At 29.8% G+C, this 14721-nt stretch overlaps 2 protein-coding genes across 2 annotated transcripts; one reads left to right on the plus strand and one right to left on the minus strand.

Moving 5' to 3' along the window:
- Positions 1–6978: 6978 nt before the first annotated feature.
- LOC732656 (dehydration-responsive element binding protein 3) lies at positions 6979–7761 on the plus strand. The gene has a single exon (NM_001251571.2). The coding sequence runs from the start codon at positions 7089–7091 to the stop codon at positions 7683–7685; it is 597 nt and encodes a 198-aa protein (NP_001238500.1). The 5' UTR covers positions 6979–7088; the 3' UTR covers positions 7686–7761.
- Positions 7762–8860: 1099 nt separating this feature from the next.
- On the minus strand, positions 8861–13073 carry LOC100789456 (beta-galactosidase 15). Its single transcript, XM_026126552.2, has 17 exons — positions 12815–13073; positions 12525–12733; positions 12357–12423; positions 12180–12272; positions 11930–12073; positions 11759–11847; positions 11526–11631; positions 11368–11455; positions 11163–11281; positions 10889–11058; positions 10621–10806; positions 10416–10519; positions 10223–10332; positions 9878–10111; positions 9569–9783; positions 9188–9464; positions 8861–9102 (listed from the first exon to the last, which is right to left on the minus strand). Exons 1-17 carry the CDS (start codon positions 12986–12988, stop codon positions 8995–8997), a joined length of 2493 nt encoding a protein of 830 aa, XP_025982337.2. The 5' UTR covers positions 12989–13073; the 3' UTR covers positions 8861–8994.
- Positions 13074–14721: the final 1648 nt, after the last annotated feature.

Genomic DNA, 14721 nt, shown 5'->3' on the forward strand with positions numbered 1-14721 from the left:
TTGCGTGAGTGTTCCCATTCTGACGTGCCCAGCAGAAGAAAATCGAAGCGCTGAAGGTTGAAACTTTCAAATGCAGGCAAGTTCCTCAATGATGCAGTGATTTGAGAGGTTGCCATTGGAGCCGCCCAAAAAACCAAAACTGAAAATTAACCTTGGACAACAGAAAATGTATCATAAACAATGCTGTTGGAATCGTGCATTGCATTTTCCTGAGTCACTCCGACAACAGCACAAAATTGAGATTTTCGTTCATGTTATCCAATTGAATTATCTTAAATTTCCCGAGAAACAATAGTTTAGCTTTGCTAAAATAAAAAGATAAATAGAGATAAGAGAATGTACCTTATCAGAAGTGTGTCACGAAGGTAGGATAGTGGGAGTAACAATGAAAAGAAAGATAAATATAAACCCTAGGCTAATTTATAGAACCTTCTAGAATTCCACAGTGCAGTCCACGGTGCACTACTCCTCGATGTCGTCTTCTTCGTAGTATCCAAGTGAAACAGTCAAAAATTGGACAAATACTCATTTTTATTCATAAATGTCTATAACATTGATAAATTCATTGTGATTAAGTTACTTGATTTTGTCATTATCTACTATTATTATAATAAAAATTTAATAATGCTTATTATTATATTTATTTTAATTTATATTTATATTTTTATTTTTTAAGTATTTATTATAATATTATTTATATTTACAATGATTAAAAAATAAAAAAAAATAAGATTAAATTATATTTTATATGACAGTAAGTTCTTTTATTAAGGCTAGTAGACAGAAGTTATCAGATCAAAGAATTCATACAAAATACAAAATAGTAAGTGGAATGATTAATAAGAAAATATTTAAAAGTGTTGTATTTTTAAACCATAATGAGGAGGGTTTAACAAGGCCAAGATATAGCGGAAACAAGTCCAAAAATACATTGCAATTTGTAAGAACAAGCCCAAAAGCCGGAACAATTCCTGGGATTAGAGTCCAAGTCGAAACGAGATTTAGCTATTACAACTCCACGTTGCAATACAAATATTGTACAATAACAAAACTAGGGTGCATTTATTTCGAAAAATGATACAGTATTAGATTTTGAAAATAAAGCATTTAGATAGTACTATTAGTTATGATTAACATTACGTATAAAAAAAAGTTAAGATTAACATTTTAATGCGATTCTTAATAACCCGACAGGAATCTAAACACACATTAAATATATGAATATTTATTTTAAATTATGTTAACTAATATTTCAATGTGTTAAGACCGATAAAGCCTAGCTTCTTTAGCTTTATAAATTCAACATGTGTATTTCTTTCTCGTAACTCATGGAATATAGTTATCTCCCATTAATTTGTATAAGCACGATTTTCATGAAGTAGGGTCTCGTGCCTACAAATTTAAGGACGTAAGGCAAAATTATGTATAAAAAAATATTAATTATTAATTATTAATTTTTATGTTAATTTTCTAGTTTTCTCAAACTGTAAAATTATTTAACAATGTTTTATAATAAAGTAATTTTATTATTTCATTTCCAATAGATAAAATAATTAAGTAGTTCAATATAAATTATAAATAAAAATATAAAATAAGTAACAGAAAATGATAAAGTGATGAAACCTAGAAATAGAGACAATTACTATTTCTAGTGCTACAATTTGATACATGTCATTTGTTATTCACGTTGATAATTTAGTTTAAGTCTTAAAAAATAATAAAAATAAGAGAAAAAAGATTAAAAATGAAGTAGCTATGAAAAATTGAAGTGAAAATTTCAATTCTTAGTTCTTTTATAATCACTCTTAGCCTGATTACACACATGCATACCTACGCATGCACAATGTTAAATTTCTTCAAAGATTGTTAAAGATTACTAAACATTGTGTTTGCAACACCTAAAATAACAAGGTCCAACATTTACAAGACACCTGTTTCATAGTAAAAATAAATAAAGTGGTTTTTAAAAAAATACATTGTGAGCTAAAGATATACATAAAAATTTAAAGTACAAAATTACAAACTTTTTAAAGTTAGTCAAATCTAATAATAAATAAAAAAAAATTACTATGAAGTTATAAGATTGATTTAATAATAAAAGAAAAAGAAAAAAAAAGTTGTAAATTCAAATTCTCCAAAGCTCTACTAAAAAAAATACTATTAACGAAATAAGTACCATCGAAAGTTATCATATAAAAAAGGTTAATTATATAAAAAAAGGTTAATTATACTTTTAATCTCTAAATTTCTTCAAGTTTTAAATTTACTAGTCAAAAACTGAAAAAAAAATATCTGTTGTGCATTAGGATGCATAAATATTTTTATGCATTAAAAAACGTCACAAATTGTTACCCTAACATAAAAAACAAACTCCTCATCTTTAGCCCCGTTAAATAATAAAAAAAAAAGCATATTATGAAAGACATAGATTATTCCAAAATCAAAATCAAGGCGCATTTGACTGAAACCAAGAAAAGCCTCTTTTCGAGCTCTCCCGTCATCTTTTCCTACTTGGTTAATGTGAATTATTGCTAATTTTCGTCACCATCGCAACACATTTTTCATTGAGAGGATCTCTTCTCGCTCTCTTCATCTTCAAATCCTCAACACACTCTAAAAGAAACTTGTTTCAATTGGATCCCCAAAATCACCAACGGTGCAATTCAAATCCGCCATCCTCTCCTTCGCGTCCTTCTGGATTTAGATTTGGATCTTCATTTCAGTTTGGGGGTTTGGGATCAGTGAAGATGGGTGTCGGTGTCCTCGAGAAAATCTGGATCTTGAATTCGTTTTCACTTTTGGGAAAATTATTATCGTTAGAAGTCAAATTTTGATATTAGTTCTCCATAAGGTTTTTAGTAATTAGCTTCTGATTTAGTTGTGCAAATTTAAATCCTTGAAGATAGCTTTGTGCTTTTGTCTATCATTTCCGTGCCTTTGTCTCCCACAACGGCATTCTTATTGAATGGGAATCGATATTGATAAAATATCGCTTCAACGTTGTGTTTTGATTTGATGTCGGTTCAATCTCTGTAAATTTATTCAGAAATTATTAAACATCTTTTATTTTATCATTTTTTTTGCAGTTTTAACGGTTAGAAAATGAGCCGCTAAAAAATATAATAAAATACTAAAAGACTTATACCACGTCACAAGAACTAACCTAAAAAATAATTACCAGAACAACAATTTAGAAACTAAAGATTAATCAAACTTCATGTGAAGATGCATGATGTGTTAAGTTGGCTCTCGTACAAGATTTTCTCATGCATTCAGTATAAAGAAATTAAAAATCAGTTACATGATAAGGTGCTTCCCTTTCGATAAACCATATGATCTCCATTTGCTCCCAGGCCAGCCCTAACTTGGTGCTTGTCATGCTGCATCAACCATTGGTTGAAAAAGTAGATTATTCAATTCTAACTATACGGTTTAATTAATTAAAACTAATTAGGACTACTTATACTAAAATAAGCAAAAACATTCAACTTTTCTATAGAACTAACCGAAAATTTAAACCTAATCATAAACAATAATTATAAACAAACTGACGAAGTTATAGCGAACCAAACATGAATAAAATAAAAAGTAACACAAGAAATTGTACTATTTATGTATTTAAAAGACAAGCAATTGTCCAGCCCTTGTGCAAATGGCTTATCACCACCAATCTCTCGAGGTATGGTCTTTTTCTCCCCAACATTCTCAACTAGTTTATCAAGTGCACTATAACTTTGTTGATTTGTGGTTAGTAATTTGGTGAAAGCATCTCTTGCACTGCATTTGGTTTGTAAGAGTTAGTGCATGTGGAAAGGATGAGGATAGGATGAAAGAACAAGAAGTAATTTTTTTCGTTCGCTTGGTAGCGTAAAAATAAGTAAGAAATATTCATAAAATTGTGGGGTCCATGTTTTCATGTTGCACTCAAGATAGCAAAGATTTGTGTGGAAATCTTGAGCCAATCTCTTCTTTTACAAATTGACCTTGCGACTTTGTGCTTCTCGCATTTCTTCTTCCTCACAGGTTGCAGCTTTCGGACACGTGCTCATGCTGTGCTTTTGGAGTCTTTTTCTTCCTCGCATAATTGATTATGTGGAGAAGCATAATCAATATACAAGGTGTTTGATGGTTATATGAAGGCATGAGTTAATCAATTGTATGGAGGAACATAATCAATACTATGGAAACGTGTAACGTAAATCAATTATACGTACGTTTTTTTTTCGATAAAAAAATAATGAGTAACCTATTTTTATTGTTATGTGACTTAGTTTTACTTTGTTATCTTGTATCTGCTGGGTACTGCAGGTACCTTGATAATATAATTTTGTCTTTTGCCAACCCCTAAAAGAAAGCTCTTGTTCCTTTTGTACAATTAAACCTTTTTATTGTTAACTTTAGGTTAAAGTAATCTTTTTCTTCTAATTTATTATTTAATTTTTTTTTTTTAAATTTAGTCCTTTAATTTTTAAGTTTTTTTAAAAACATATTTTTTAGTGATAATTTTAAATTAACACAAAATATAATTTCTTATAATTTAGATTTAATGATGAAATTGAATTAATTAAAAAAATAAAAAAATAAAATTAAATCTAAAAAAATAAGAGGATAAGAAAAGTAAATCTAACTTTAATTTTAATTAAATAACATAAAGTCCTAGACATATTAAAGGAAAAATAAAAAGAATTAGTTGATGTGAGCAAACTGAAAAGTGAAAACGATGGTAAGCATTGTAGCAGGTGGTTGTAGGTTGTAGTGATAGGGGTTACGGGGTATTCTGAAATCCGGATCAGATTATGACAATGGGACAACATAAGCTTACGCTTACACGCTTAGCTTTTGAGATCATGCATGACGTTAAGTAATACACGTGGGGCATATGTCTTGACGTAAAGTAATACACGTGGGGCATATGTCTCCAACCCTGTCTCTTTAGGTTTAGGTACTTTTTTTAGAATGTTGAATATGAATACTACAATTAAATAATTAATTTGGTTTGTTTAACAAGTAAAATAGGTGGAGAAAAACATGGTCAAACATTAGAGCTAGATTAATAATATGCTATTTGATATTATTTAATATTTTTATGTTAGCTAAGAATTTCACAGTATGTTGGTTTTATTAAATATTATGTGTTCGCACACTTTATTAGTAAGAATAAAATAAAAAACTACTTCGTGATAAAAAAAAATCAATTAAAAAATTGTCCGAACAATGTATTATAATGTTTCGAATTCGATAACGCGTGATAATTATCGTATCCCTTATTATATTTCAAAATAAATTAATTACATTAATTATTTCAGGAAAACTATCAATAGAAAAACATATTTCTACCAATTTACATTTTTATCCGTGTACGGAAATGGTAAACTGAATCCCATTGATTGATGGATAACAAGGCAGCACATTTTTTTCTTCATTTTCTAATCATTTATTGAAAATGTTTAATTAATCTTGATATAATAAAAACCGACACTGATATGCTTAGTAAAATAATATTATATACTGAAAAAATTTCAACCTCATGAAATTTATTTCTTTTGTAAATAAATATTTAAAATTTAATTTCATACAAATTGATGTTTAAATTGTGTCTTGATTGTAATAAATCATATACACTATTCTAATAAAATCATTTAATGTAATAATAATTTCCTTAATGTTGAAGTACTAGTATTAAGATTCAGCAAAAAAAAAAGTACTAGTATTAAATGTTTTTTTTCTAGAGTTACTTTCCGTAAAATACACATTAGATACTGAATAATAATGTTTTATTCTTAACTATCAAAATCACTTCAAAATTATATTTTGTTGAAATTCTTAAATTTGACATGATATAATGGAACATGTTAACAATTAGTTAAAAATCAAAGAATACGTTAGACCATTTGTTTTCTTATAGTTGAAAGCTTTCGTACGTTGATTCTTAATAAAAAAGAATCTTTTATTATTAATTTATCAACAGTTGCTTTTAGGGAGTAATAAATACTTTGAAAAGAAAAATATTTGATAAAGATCCCTTAACCTTCTAAAAAAAATCCCTTAACCCATGGGCGGACGTAGGTTCAAGGGAGGGGAGGCCTTGGCCCCCTTAATTTTTTCTAAATTTTAAATTCAATGCTTACAACAATTTTTTTAATATAATTTTTACTTTTCTTCACCTATATCTTTTATAATTTTATTCACCTTCTAGTTTTTTTTATTTTTTTCAGCTTTATAATGATATGTTTTCGTAAATAAGCTCATGATTACAAAAACTCAACCAGATCCATTGAAAAACCACTAATTTTGTAATTACATCATATAGACGATAGAACTATAACTAAAAATAATAATTTTATATTTTGAACATTAACTTATGAATATTTTGTACATAAATTGATAATATATTTATCAGATGAATATTATACTTTTATGTTGGTCCCTCTATCTTTTGAATCAGGATTTGTTCCTATCTTAACCTATTTAACACCTAAAAGAAGTAAAAAGAATATATAATGTGCATAAAGAGAGATAAAAGAAATCTTTAAAATGAAAAATATTTATATATTATTACTCTTAATAAAAATTAAAGTTAAAGAAATACTCCTCCCAATGTTGAAAGTAGAGAGCGGTTTCCTTATCCAAACCAAAGATTAATGTAGGGAGTAGTAGTAAATAGAATCCCTAGGCAGTTCCGAAATTGAATTAAGTTCACGTGGATTAGAATACACGCGTGGTCCAAGATTGTCTTCTTATACCTAAAATTCACACAACGCGTAACGACGAACATTCAGTGCCACGTAGACAAACAAGTCACAATGGGTCTCTTGTGTTCCCCAGGGACGCGCCTCGCCAAGTGAGTGCTGACCGGAGAGTCAAAATTCTTCACTCGCTTCATCAAACACTCTCTCACAACACAGTACAGTACGGTCAACCTCTTACCCGCAACATATATATATATATATTGGCCGCAAACTCTCCCACAACACAGCACCAACAACTCCTATTAAGTTTTCAGTTCTCACAAATTAAAAAATAAAAATATTATATATACATATATATATATATATATATTCTCTTCGAGTCCGTCGAAAAAGAAAACAATGGCGAAACCCAGCAGCGAAAAGCCAGAGGAGCATAGCGATTCCAAGTACTACAAAGGGGTCCGAAAGAGAAAATGGGGCAAATGGGTATCCGAAATAAGACTACCCAACAGCCGTCAGAGGATTTGGTTGGGATCCTACGACACCCCCGAGAAGGCCGCGCGTGCCTTCGACGCGGCAATGTTCTGCTTACGTGGCCGCAACGCCAAGTTTAATTTCCCCGACAACCCACCCGACATCGCCGGCGGAACGTCCATGACGCCGTCGCAGATTCAGATCGCCGCCGCACAATTCGCCAACGCGGGGCCCCACGAGGGACATTCGGGTCGACCCGAACATCCTCCCATGGAATCTCCATCGCCTTCTGTTTCGGAAGGGACCATCCAAACGGACAGTGACGTCCCCACTCTTAACGGTTCAGTAACGGATTTGTTCACGCCCGTTGGGTCGAGTGGTTACGCATCCGATTACGGGATTTTCCCGGGCTTTGATGATTTCAGTGGCGATTTTTATGTGCCGGAAATGCCGAACGTTAATTATGGAGAAGAAAACGGGGAAGGGTTCATAGTTGATGAATCTTTCTTGTGGAATTTTTGAGGGGCAATCAAATCCAGTATTCACCACCGGCCAAATGGGTTATGGTTCAGGACTACGAGAGAGGCGTAACCAAGTTTAAGAATAAAGTTTTTTTATTTATACATCAAATAGTTTATTAAAATTATTATTATTTTATTTAAAATTTATTTTTAAATATAATTTTATAATATTTTTTTTTAGGTATATTAATACTAAAAAATAAAATTTAAAACTATTTTTTTAGCTAAAGTCCTTACATGGATTGTTTGATCCTTAAGTCGATCCTGTCATTGTTATGGTTGCAGATAGTTTTATTGATTCTGGAACCGTGGTAATGATCCGGGTTTGAATTCGTTAATTTTTGGACGACCAAACCTATATGATTAATGAGTTTCTATGATATTGATATCGATGCTACTGTCAAGATTATTGTAAAAAAAAAAGTTGTGATTCATTCAATAATGAAAATATTAGTTATCTTGCAAATACCAGCTTTCTTATTTTTTTTAACTTTGAGTTAAGTTATGTTCTACGACAAGCAAAATTTGCCGTCACCTTATAGCTAGGGTAACAAATTTGAATGTTAGTTTTCAAATTTTTTATTACATTCCAACTTTATCCTTGTAACTATTTATATTGAAATGAATTGATCTATTTGTGTAAGAAAAATGAAAATATTAGTTTCTCCATCGTCAAATACTAATTTTTATTCTATGATCACTTTTTTAAATGAAAGTTGCATTATTTTTATGGCAAACATATCGGTTAAAAAGTGTTATTAATCTAATGTCACGTTAGAGTATTTTTACTTTAAATAGGTATATTGTCAAATTCAAGGTTTAAATTCAACTTATTTACCTAACACAATATGTCTTGGGCTTTTTTAAAAGCTTAATGTAGCTTAAAACACTTTAATTATTATTAACTAAATTAGTTTTTAAATTAATTAATAACTTTTATTTTTAATAAATTACAATGCTATATAATACATTAGAAAAGATGTTATTAGTACTTTTTTAGATGGATTTCAACTTTTTGTCATGCATATTTTTATTCTTGTTATTTGGTAATAATTGTTTGTTTATGCTTTTTAATCTTAAGATTATTATTTTATCTTTATCAAATATCTCAATAGTAGAAGACTATGCATGGCTTAGATAGATTCCAAGAGCAAAATAACATAATCAAAAGGCAATTTAATTTTTATTAGTTCTGGTAACCAGTCATAATAACATAATTACATTGATAACTACTTGGGTCTAAGGCTAAGAAATCTAGGCATAAATCAAATAGCGCTTTGTTTTGTTGTCTAAACTAAACAGACAAAGTCCTAGCAGACTGCCTCCACGGCAAGCCTCTTAGCAAGATTTCCACAAGCCGTTGCACCAAACGTCTTCTCTGAAAGATCAATTGAACATGCTTCCTTGCCAACGCATGCCTACAGAATGAAGTATTAAACTCAAACCATTATCATCATCCTAATAATAATCTTAAGGAAAATAACATTTGAGTCTCTTAATTACCTTTTGCACGATGGGAAGTGCATTACTCTTGCTCTCGCAACTGCCATTGGTGAATGCTCCACACACTCCTTTTGGATCACCAAAACTTGCAAACTTAATAGCGGAGATTTTACGACCTTGGCAAGACAACTCCAAAGTCTTGTTCTCATATGCATTTGCACATACATTGCCAACAACAACGGTTTGGAAATTCACTAGTGATGGGTTTCCACCCAACTCCGCAAACAAAACCAAAGTATTTGCACCATCTTTAAGATAAGAGCGAGGGACATGGTACCTGAATTAATAATTTAAAACATAAAACATAATTATCTTATTGTAAAATGAATAATTAATAAACACAAGAAATGATAGTGTACTATGTGTAAAAGTAAAACCAACCATCTTTGTGTTGGCTTCCCGCAATTTGTAACACATTTTGAGTCAGAATATTCTCCACGATAATCACAAGGCTCATCACTACAACCATCTTCTTCAGCATTGTAACTAGGCCAGATACGTCCAATGTTTTTCCCATTCACCCAAGCGTAGCCTTTGCCCATTCCTTGCAAGTCCACCACAACAGGGTCTGTCCCCAGAGGAGCTTTGAAAGTAGTCTTTCAATTATAAAAACACTAATTAGTTTTAGTAGTTAAAAGATTATAACATTTCAAAACATTATTGAAAACAAAATGAAGATTAATTAATTACCTTGTACCAAGTCAACATCCTGTTTGTGGGTAACTTCTCAGATTCCCATTTGCTTTGAGCAGCGAAGGGTGAGTCATCACTAAAGAGTTTGTGGTCCCAACCATGCAACCCTATCTTGTATGACCATTTGTGTGAGGATAAATTCTTAATGATGGTTTCTTCACCTTTTACACTGACCAACTCAATAGGCCCAACAAGACCGGCATGCCATGTATCAAAGAATGCCCCGTAGTTCTATTTCACAAAATATAATTAATTAAGCATTCTTAATCAGTAAAATTGAAACAAAAATTTCTTATTATATGCAAAATTATTAAATCATATCAAGGTCCATAGGTAAAGTACCTGAAGTCCAACAGTGACACTGAGCAAGCTTATAGTATTCGTTCCATGCTTCAACTTAATCTTCGGCTCAAATTTATCGTTGTGAATACCATATGTTGCCCAATGGGAATCTATTCATCAAACAGGTTATTGAAAAATTGTCACGAATATAGTCGATACAATATTGATTTAGAATATGGTTCTAAAATGTTACCAATATATTCTCCGTTGACGAATGCATGAATTACATGGCCGCTACCATTAATCCTAAGAGTCATATTTTCACTCCAAACTGGATCATCGTGCTTGACATGAAGTCTGTCATAAAAGGAAAAAAGAAAAAAAAAGTATGATCAACAGAACAAAGAGAAACAAAGGAATTTAATTAAAAAGATAAGAAGTTAAGTGGGGGTGATTACTTTGTCATGTACCAAAGATAGTCACTAGCATCATTAGCCGCATCTTTTTGATCAAGAAGTCTGTGTGCAGAGACATTACTTTTACCATGAAGAGCCTTGTCAATGTTCTCTGATCTCCAGACCCACTTCAAAATTGCTGCCTCCTTTTCTGCCTTGCTATTTTCTTTAGTCATTACAGAGGTTTGCCATTCACCTGATTGAGAAAATATAAATTTAAGTTATTAATTAGTAACATAAATCATTAATCGATCTTAGTGTATAAAAGTTTTCTTTAACCTTGGCAGTGTTATACTCTTCGTGCTGACAATCAGGAAGAATGCTGACAGACCATGCTGGAACAGTATAGTTATTCCCTCTAAATGTTAGAGTGGCATCAGCGGTGGTGTTGGTGTTGCTCAGGAAGCAGCTTGATGATCCATTTGTGGCATAAATAGTGACCTTAAATTTGAAAGTATGTTATAATAAGAACTTTTACTCTTAAATAATATAATAATAACACGAGCCATTTGTTAGTGTGTTTCAACTTTCTACCTTTCATTTACCTTAACAGAGTTGCCTAGATCAGTCTCGGATACGTTCCCACTCGTAAGAGCTTCCTCCATTGCCTTCAAAGCACTGTGAAGTTCTTTGAGGTGACCCCATTTTGGTTGGGCAATGTTACCTGCAAATAAAAGAATAAAATATCAAAGGTTAATATTCAATAAGAAAAAAATATATAATTCTAAACATTTAAATAAATTCAATTACCATATTCATCTAGAGGAGCATCATAATCATATGATGTGGTAATGTATGGACCCCCGGCTGTTCTACCGAAGTTAGTGCCACCATGATACTGAACCAAAAAATCGTATACATATATTCAGGAACATGACGATTAATATTTTGAACTGTGAATTGTTTACCATATAATAATTTTGAAATGTGCCTCCGGTTTGGAAAAATCTAGCCACTGCAAAAGCAACATCTTCAGCAGTTCTGTGTGGATCTCGGCCACCCCAATTCTTGAACCTTGAATAATTCACCCAAAAAATAAAAGTTCAAATTTAATATCTGTTAATAAAAAATATGAAGATAAAACTGTTTTTTGTTTTAAAATTAAAAATTTGAATACACGAGTTAAGAATATTAAACCTACCAGCCTATCCAATTTTCGGTCCACATTTTAGGACTGTTAAAACTATTTGGTTCAAAGTTGTCACAATACCAACCATTGCAAGTATTGATCTATAACATAAAAAAAATGTAAAATTATCAGCTTCACATAATAATTATATAACCATATAATATAAAATATAAAAATATTTACCATAGGCTGAGGAGCATCGGACTCCTGGCACATGATCCATGGAACCCCAACTTTCAAGGACTCCGCCATGTTCGCACACCAATTCATGTAAGCTTTTCCAGCATCTCCATATTGTGAAATTACGTTACCATATTCATTTTCGATCTAAAAATTATTGACCAATTTGTTAGGAAATATATATATTTTTAAATAATAAAATCAATGAACCATTCATAAAGGAGATCCAAAGGAAAAAATAATAATAAAGTACCTGAGTGAGAATTATAGGACCACCTTGAGAAGCAAAAAGTTTCTCCTTTTTGAGCATATCCACGATCAAAGTAGTGAAATTTTGCATTTCATTCTTAATTTCAAATTAAAACAAAAGTCAGCGAAAAACTTATAAAAGCTCAACAATATAATACAAATAAGAAAAAATAAACATTACCATGAACACACTATTGGCAGTCCGAATCTCGACATCAGGTAGATTGTGAACCCAGACAGGAATCCCTCTGAAAGTAGCCACACAGAAAATTGAATTTTTTTAATGTTATTCATGATAAAAAAAAAATATAATAACATGCATTAAAACAAAAAGGATGATTAAATGTACCCATAATTCCATTCGGCACAAACATATGGACCAATGCGAAGAACACCATAAAGTCCAGACTCTTGAATCGTCTTGAGAAATCTGATGATATCATTATTGCCAGAAAAATCATACACACGACGTGAAGGTTCATGTGCATTCCAGAAAACATATGTTTCAATTGCATCTAATCCTCCTTCTTTGGCTTTTTGGATTAACTCGGGCCACATCTATGATTAAATTGACAAAAATTAGTGTAGACAATATTACATACACATAAAAAATAAAATACATATGATGAGTATAGTTACCTCAGGGGTGCTTCTAGGATAATGGATTGATCCAGATATGAGCACTCTACGCTTACCATCAATTTTGATGGCCCTTCCATCATGAGAGACATCAACAGCATGGGTGCCAATGAAGGAAAAAATAACAAGGCAAAAGCAAACTATTAGAGAAATAAAGCTCTTTGGAGTAGCCATAGTGACTCATAAAATAGTGTGATAGAATTGTACTTTATTTATACAGAGAGTGGTGTATTCCAGAATCGTTAGTTTCATTCTGTTATCTACCCCATCCCAAAAATATATTCTGTCAATTAAGATCTTAACAAGAGAATCTTTAACTTAAACAACTTAAAAAGAATTGTTAACAAATCCTATCCATGGAAACAACTCATAAAAACAACATGATCCTTTTCCAATTCGATAATTGGCTTATTTGTTATATTCCTTTCTATATCTTTCCAGCTATATTTTAACTATTTTTAAATTTATTTTACATTCCCATTTTGTAATTAATTCAAAATGTTTTAGCATAATTGTTAAATGCAAAGTTTTGTAATCTAAAGTATATGTTCAAATATACGTACAACTTTATAATTTAAAAACAAGTTATTTTCTCAAATAAAACGATTTCTACTTAAGAATGTCAAGCTAGTTACTTCTAAATTATAGATTTTCAACTTTTATTTAATATTTTTAAAAAATATATGTACATAAATAATAAAAAATTCAAAACTATTTAGTAGCATATTATATATTAGTTATATTAAAATTGGGGAACAAAATTAATTAAATTTTTAATTGAGTAGATGTTATGTCAGAAAATATTAAGCCTGTCGAATTTTTTTATGATTTTTCCTTTCTTTAAGTAATAATAATGTAACACCTATATAAAAATGTGTGTATTTAAAATAAAAAGTATAAATATAAATTTATAATTTATAATTATTTAATTTGATATTTATTTTTACTATTATGAATACCATGTTTACATATACTTAAAATTTGTGTTTTTAAAACTAAGTATTTTTAAATTGAACATTTATTTTATTTTGTATTAATATCAAATTAAGATGATTATAATGGTATTTAATAATTTTATGTCCAACGTCTATCTATATGCTAAGTTAATACTATGTTTTAATTTTTTTGGAAAAGATATAAATTTGATCTTTTGTAATAATTTCTTCTAAATATACATTGATATGCATTTTAATTCATTTTTTTCACCACATGTATCAAATCTTTTATTTTTCTAACGTCCAAAAATAATATTTTTTTTCTCAATGCATGTAATTAATAATTATTAGTTTAAATTTGACCTTTTATTTCTTTTAGTAGTTGGGGGATGGATACTCTGCACGCAGAGAATCTTGACCTTTCATTAAATTTTTATACTATAATGTTTTATTATAAATAGAAGAAAAAAAATGCCAAATAAAAAAAATAATGCATGTAATTTGTCCCTTTTTATAATCTTATTTTTTAATTTATAGATGTATTAATTTTTTGTTTTTAAATATTTTTATTTAATTATTCTTTTTCTAAACATTAATTAATAAGATCATTAAGATGACAAACACTTAGTGGGGAGAGATAGTTAATTTTTTTTTAAAAAAGTAATAGTACTTTTAAAAGAATAATAGAAATTAACGACATTATTGATAAATTTGATATAATTAATTAAATTGACTATTTTTTTAAAGAATATGAATTAGTCGAAAAAGTGATAAAGACTAAGGAAATATTTATAATACAACTACAATATAGCCTGTATTTTTTCTTTTCTCCCTCATTTCTGTAATTGATGGGTTTATATTATTATTATTATTATTATTATTATTATTATTATTATTATTATTATTATGCGTGGATTATTTTATTTTAAAAAATGTTTTTTAAAAGGTTTAAAACTGCTATCATATGAAAAT

Source organism: Glycine max, chromosome 17 (assembly GCF_000004515.6).
Source record: "Glycine max cultivar Williams 82 chromosome 17, Glycine_max_v4.0, whole genome shotgun sequence".
In the NCBI taxonomy this organism is placed as follows: domain Eukaryota; kingdom Viridiplantae; phylum Streptophyta; class Magnoliopsida; order Fabales; family Fabaceae; genus Glycine; species Glycine max.

What these genes read in the sequence shown, in the direction of transcription:
- LOC100789456 (XM_026126552.2), bottom strand. Translation starts at nt 12,988, where the DNA reads ATGGCTACTCCAAAGAGCTTTATTTCTCTAATAGTTTGCTTTTGCCTT. An exon ending in ATCTAGGCAACTCTGTTAAG is followed by an intron (nt 11,059 to 11,162) that starts GTAAATGAAAGG and finishes TTCAAATTTAAG; the next exon opens with GTCACTATTTATGCCACAAA. An exon ending in TATCTTTGGTACATGACAAA is followed by an intron (nt 10,520 to 10,620) that starts GTAATCACCCCC and finishes CTTTTATGACAG; the next exon opens with ACTTCATGTCAAGCACGATG.
- LOC732656 (NM_001251571.2), top strand. Translation starts at nt 7,089, where the DNA reads ATGGCGAAACCCAGCAGCGAAAAGCCAGAGGAGCATAGCGATTCCAAG.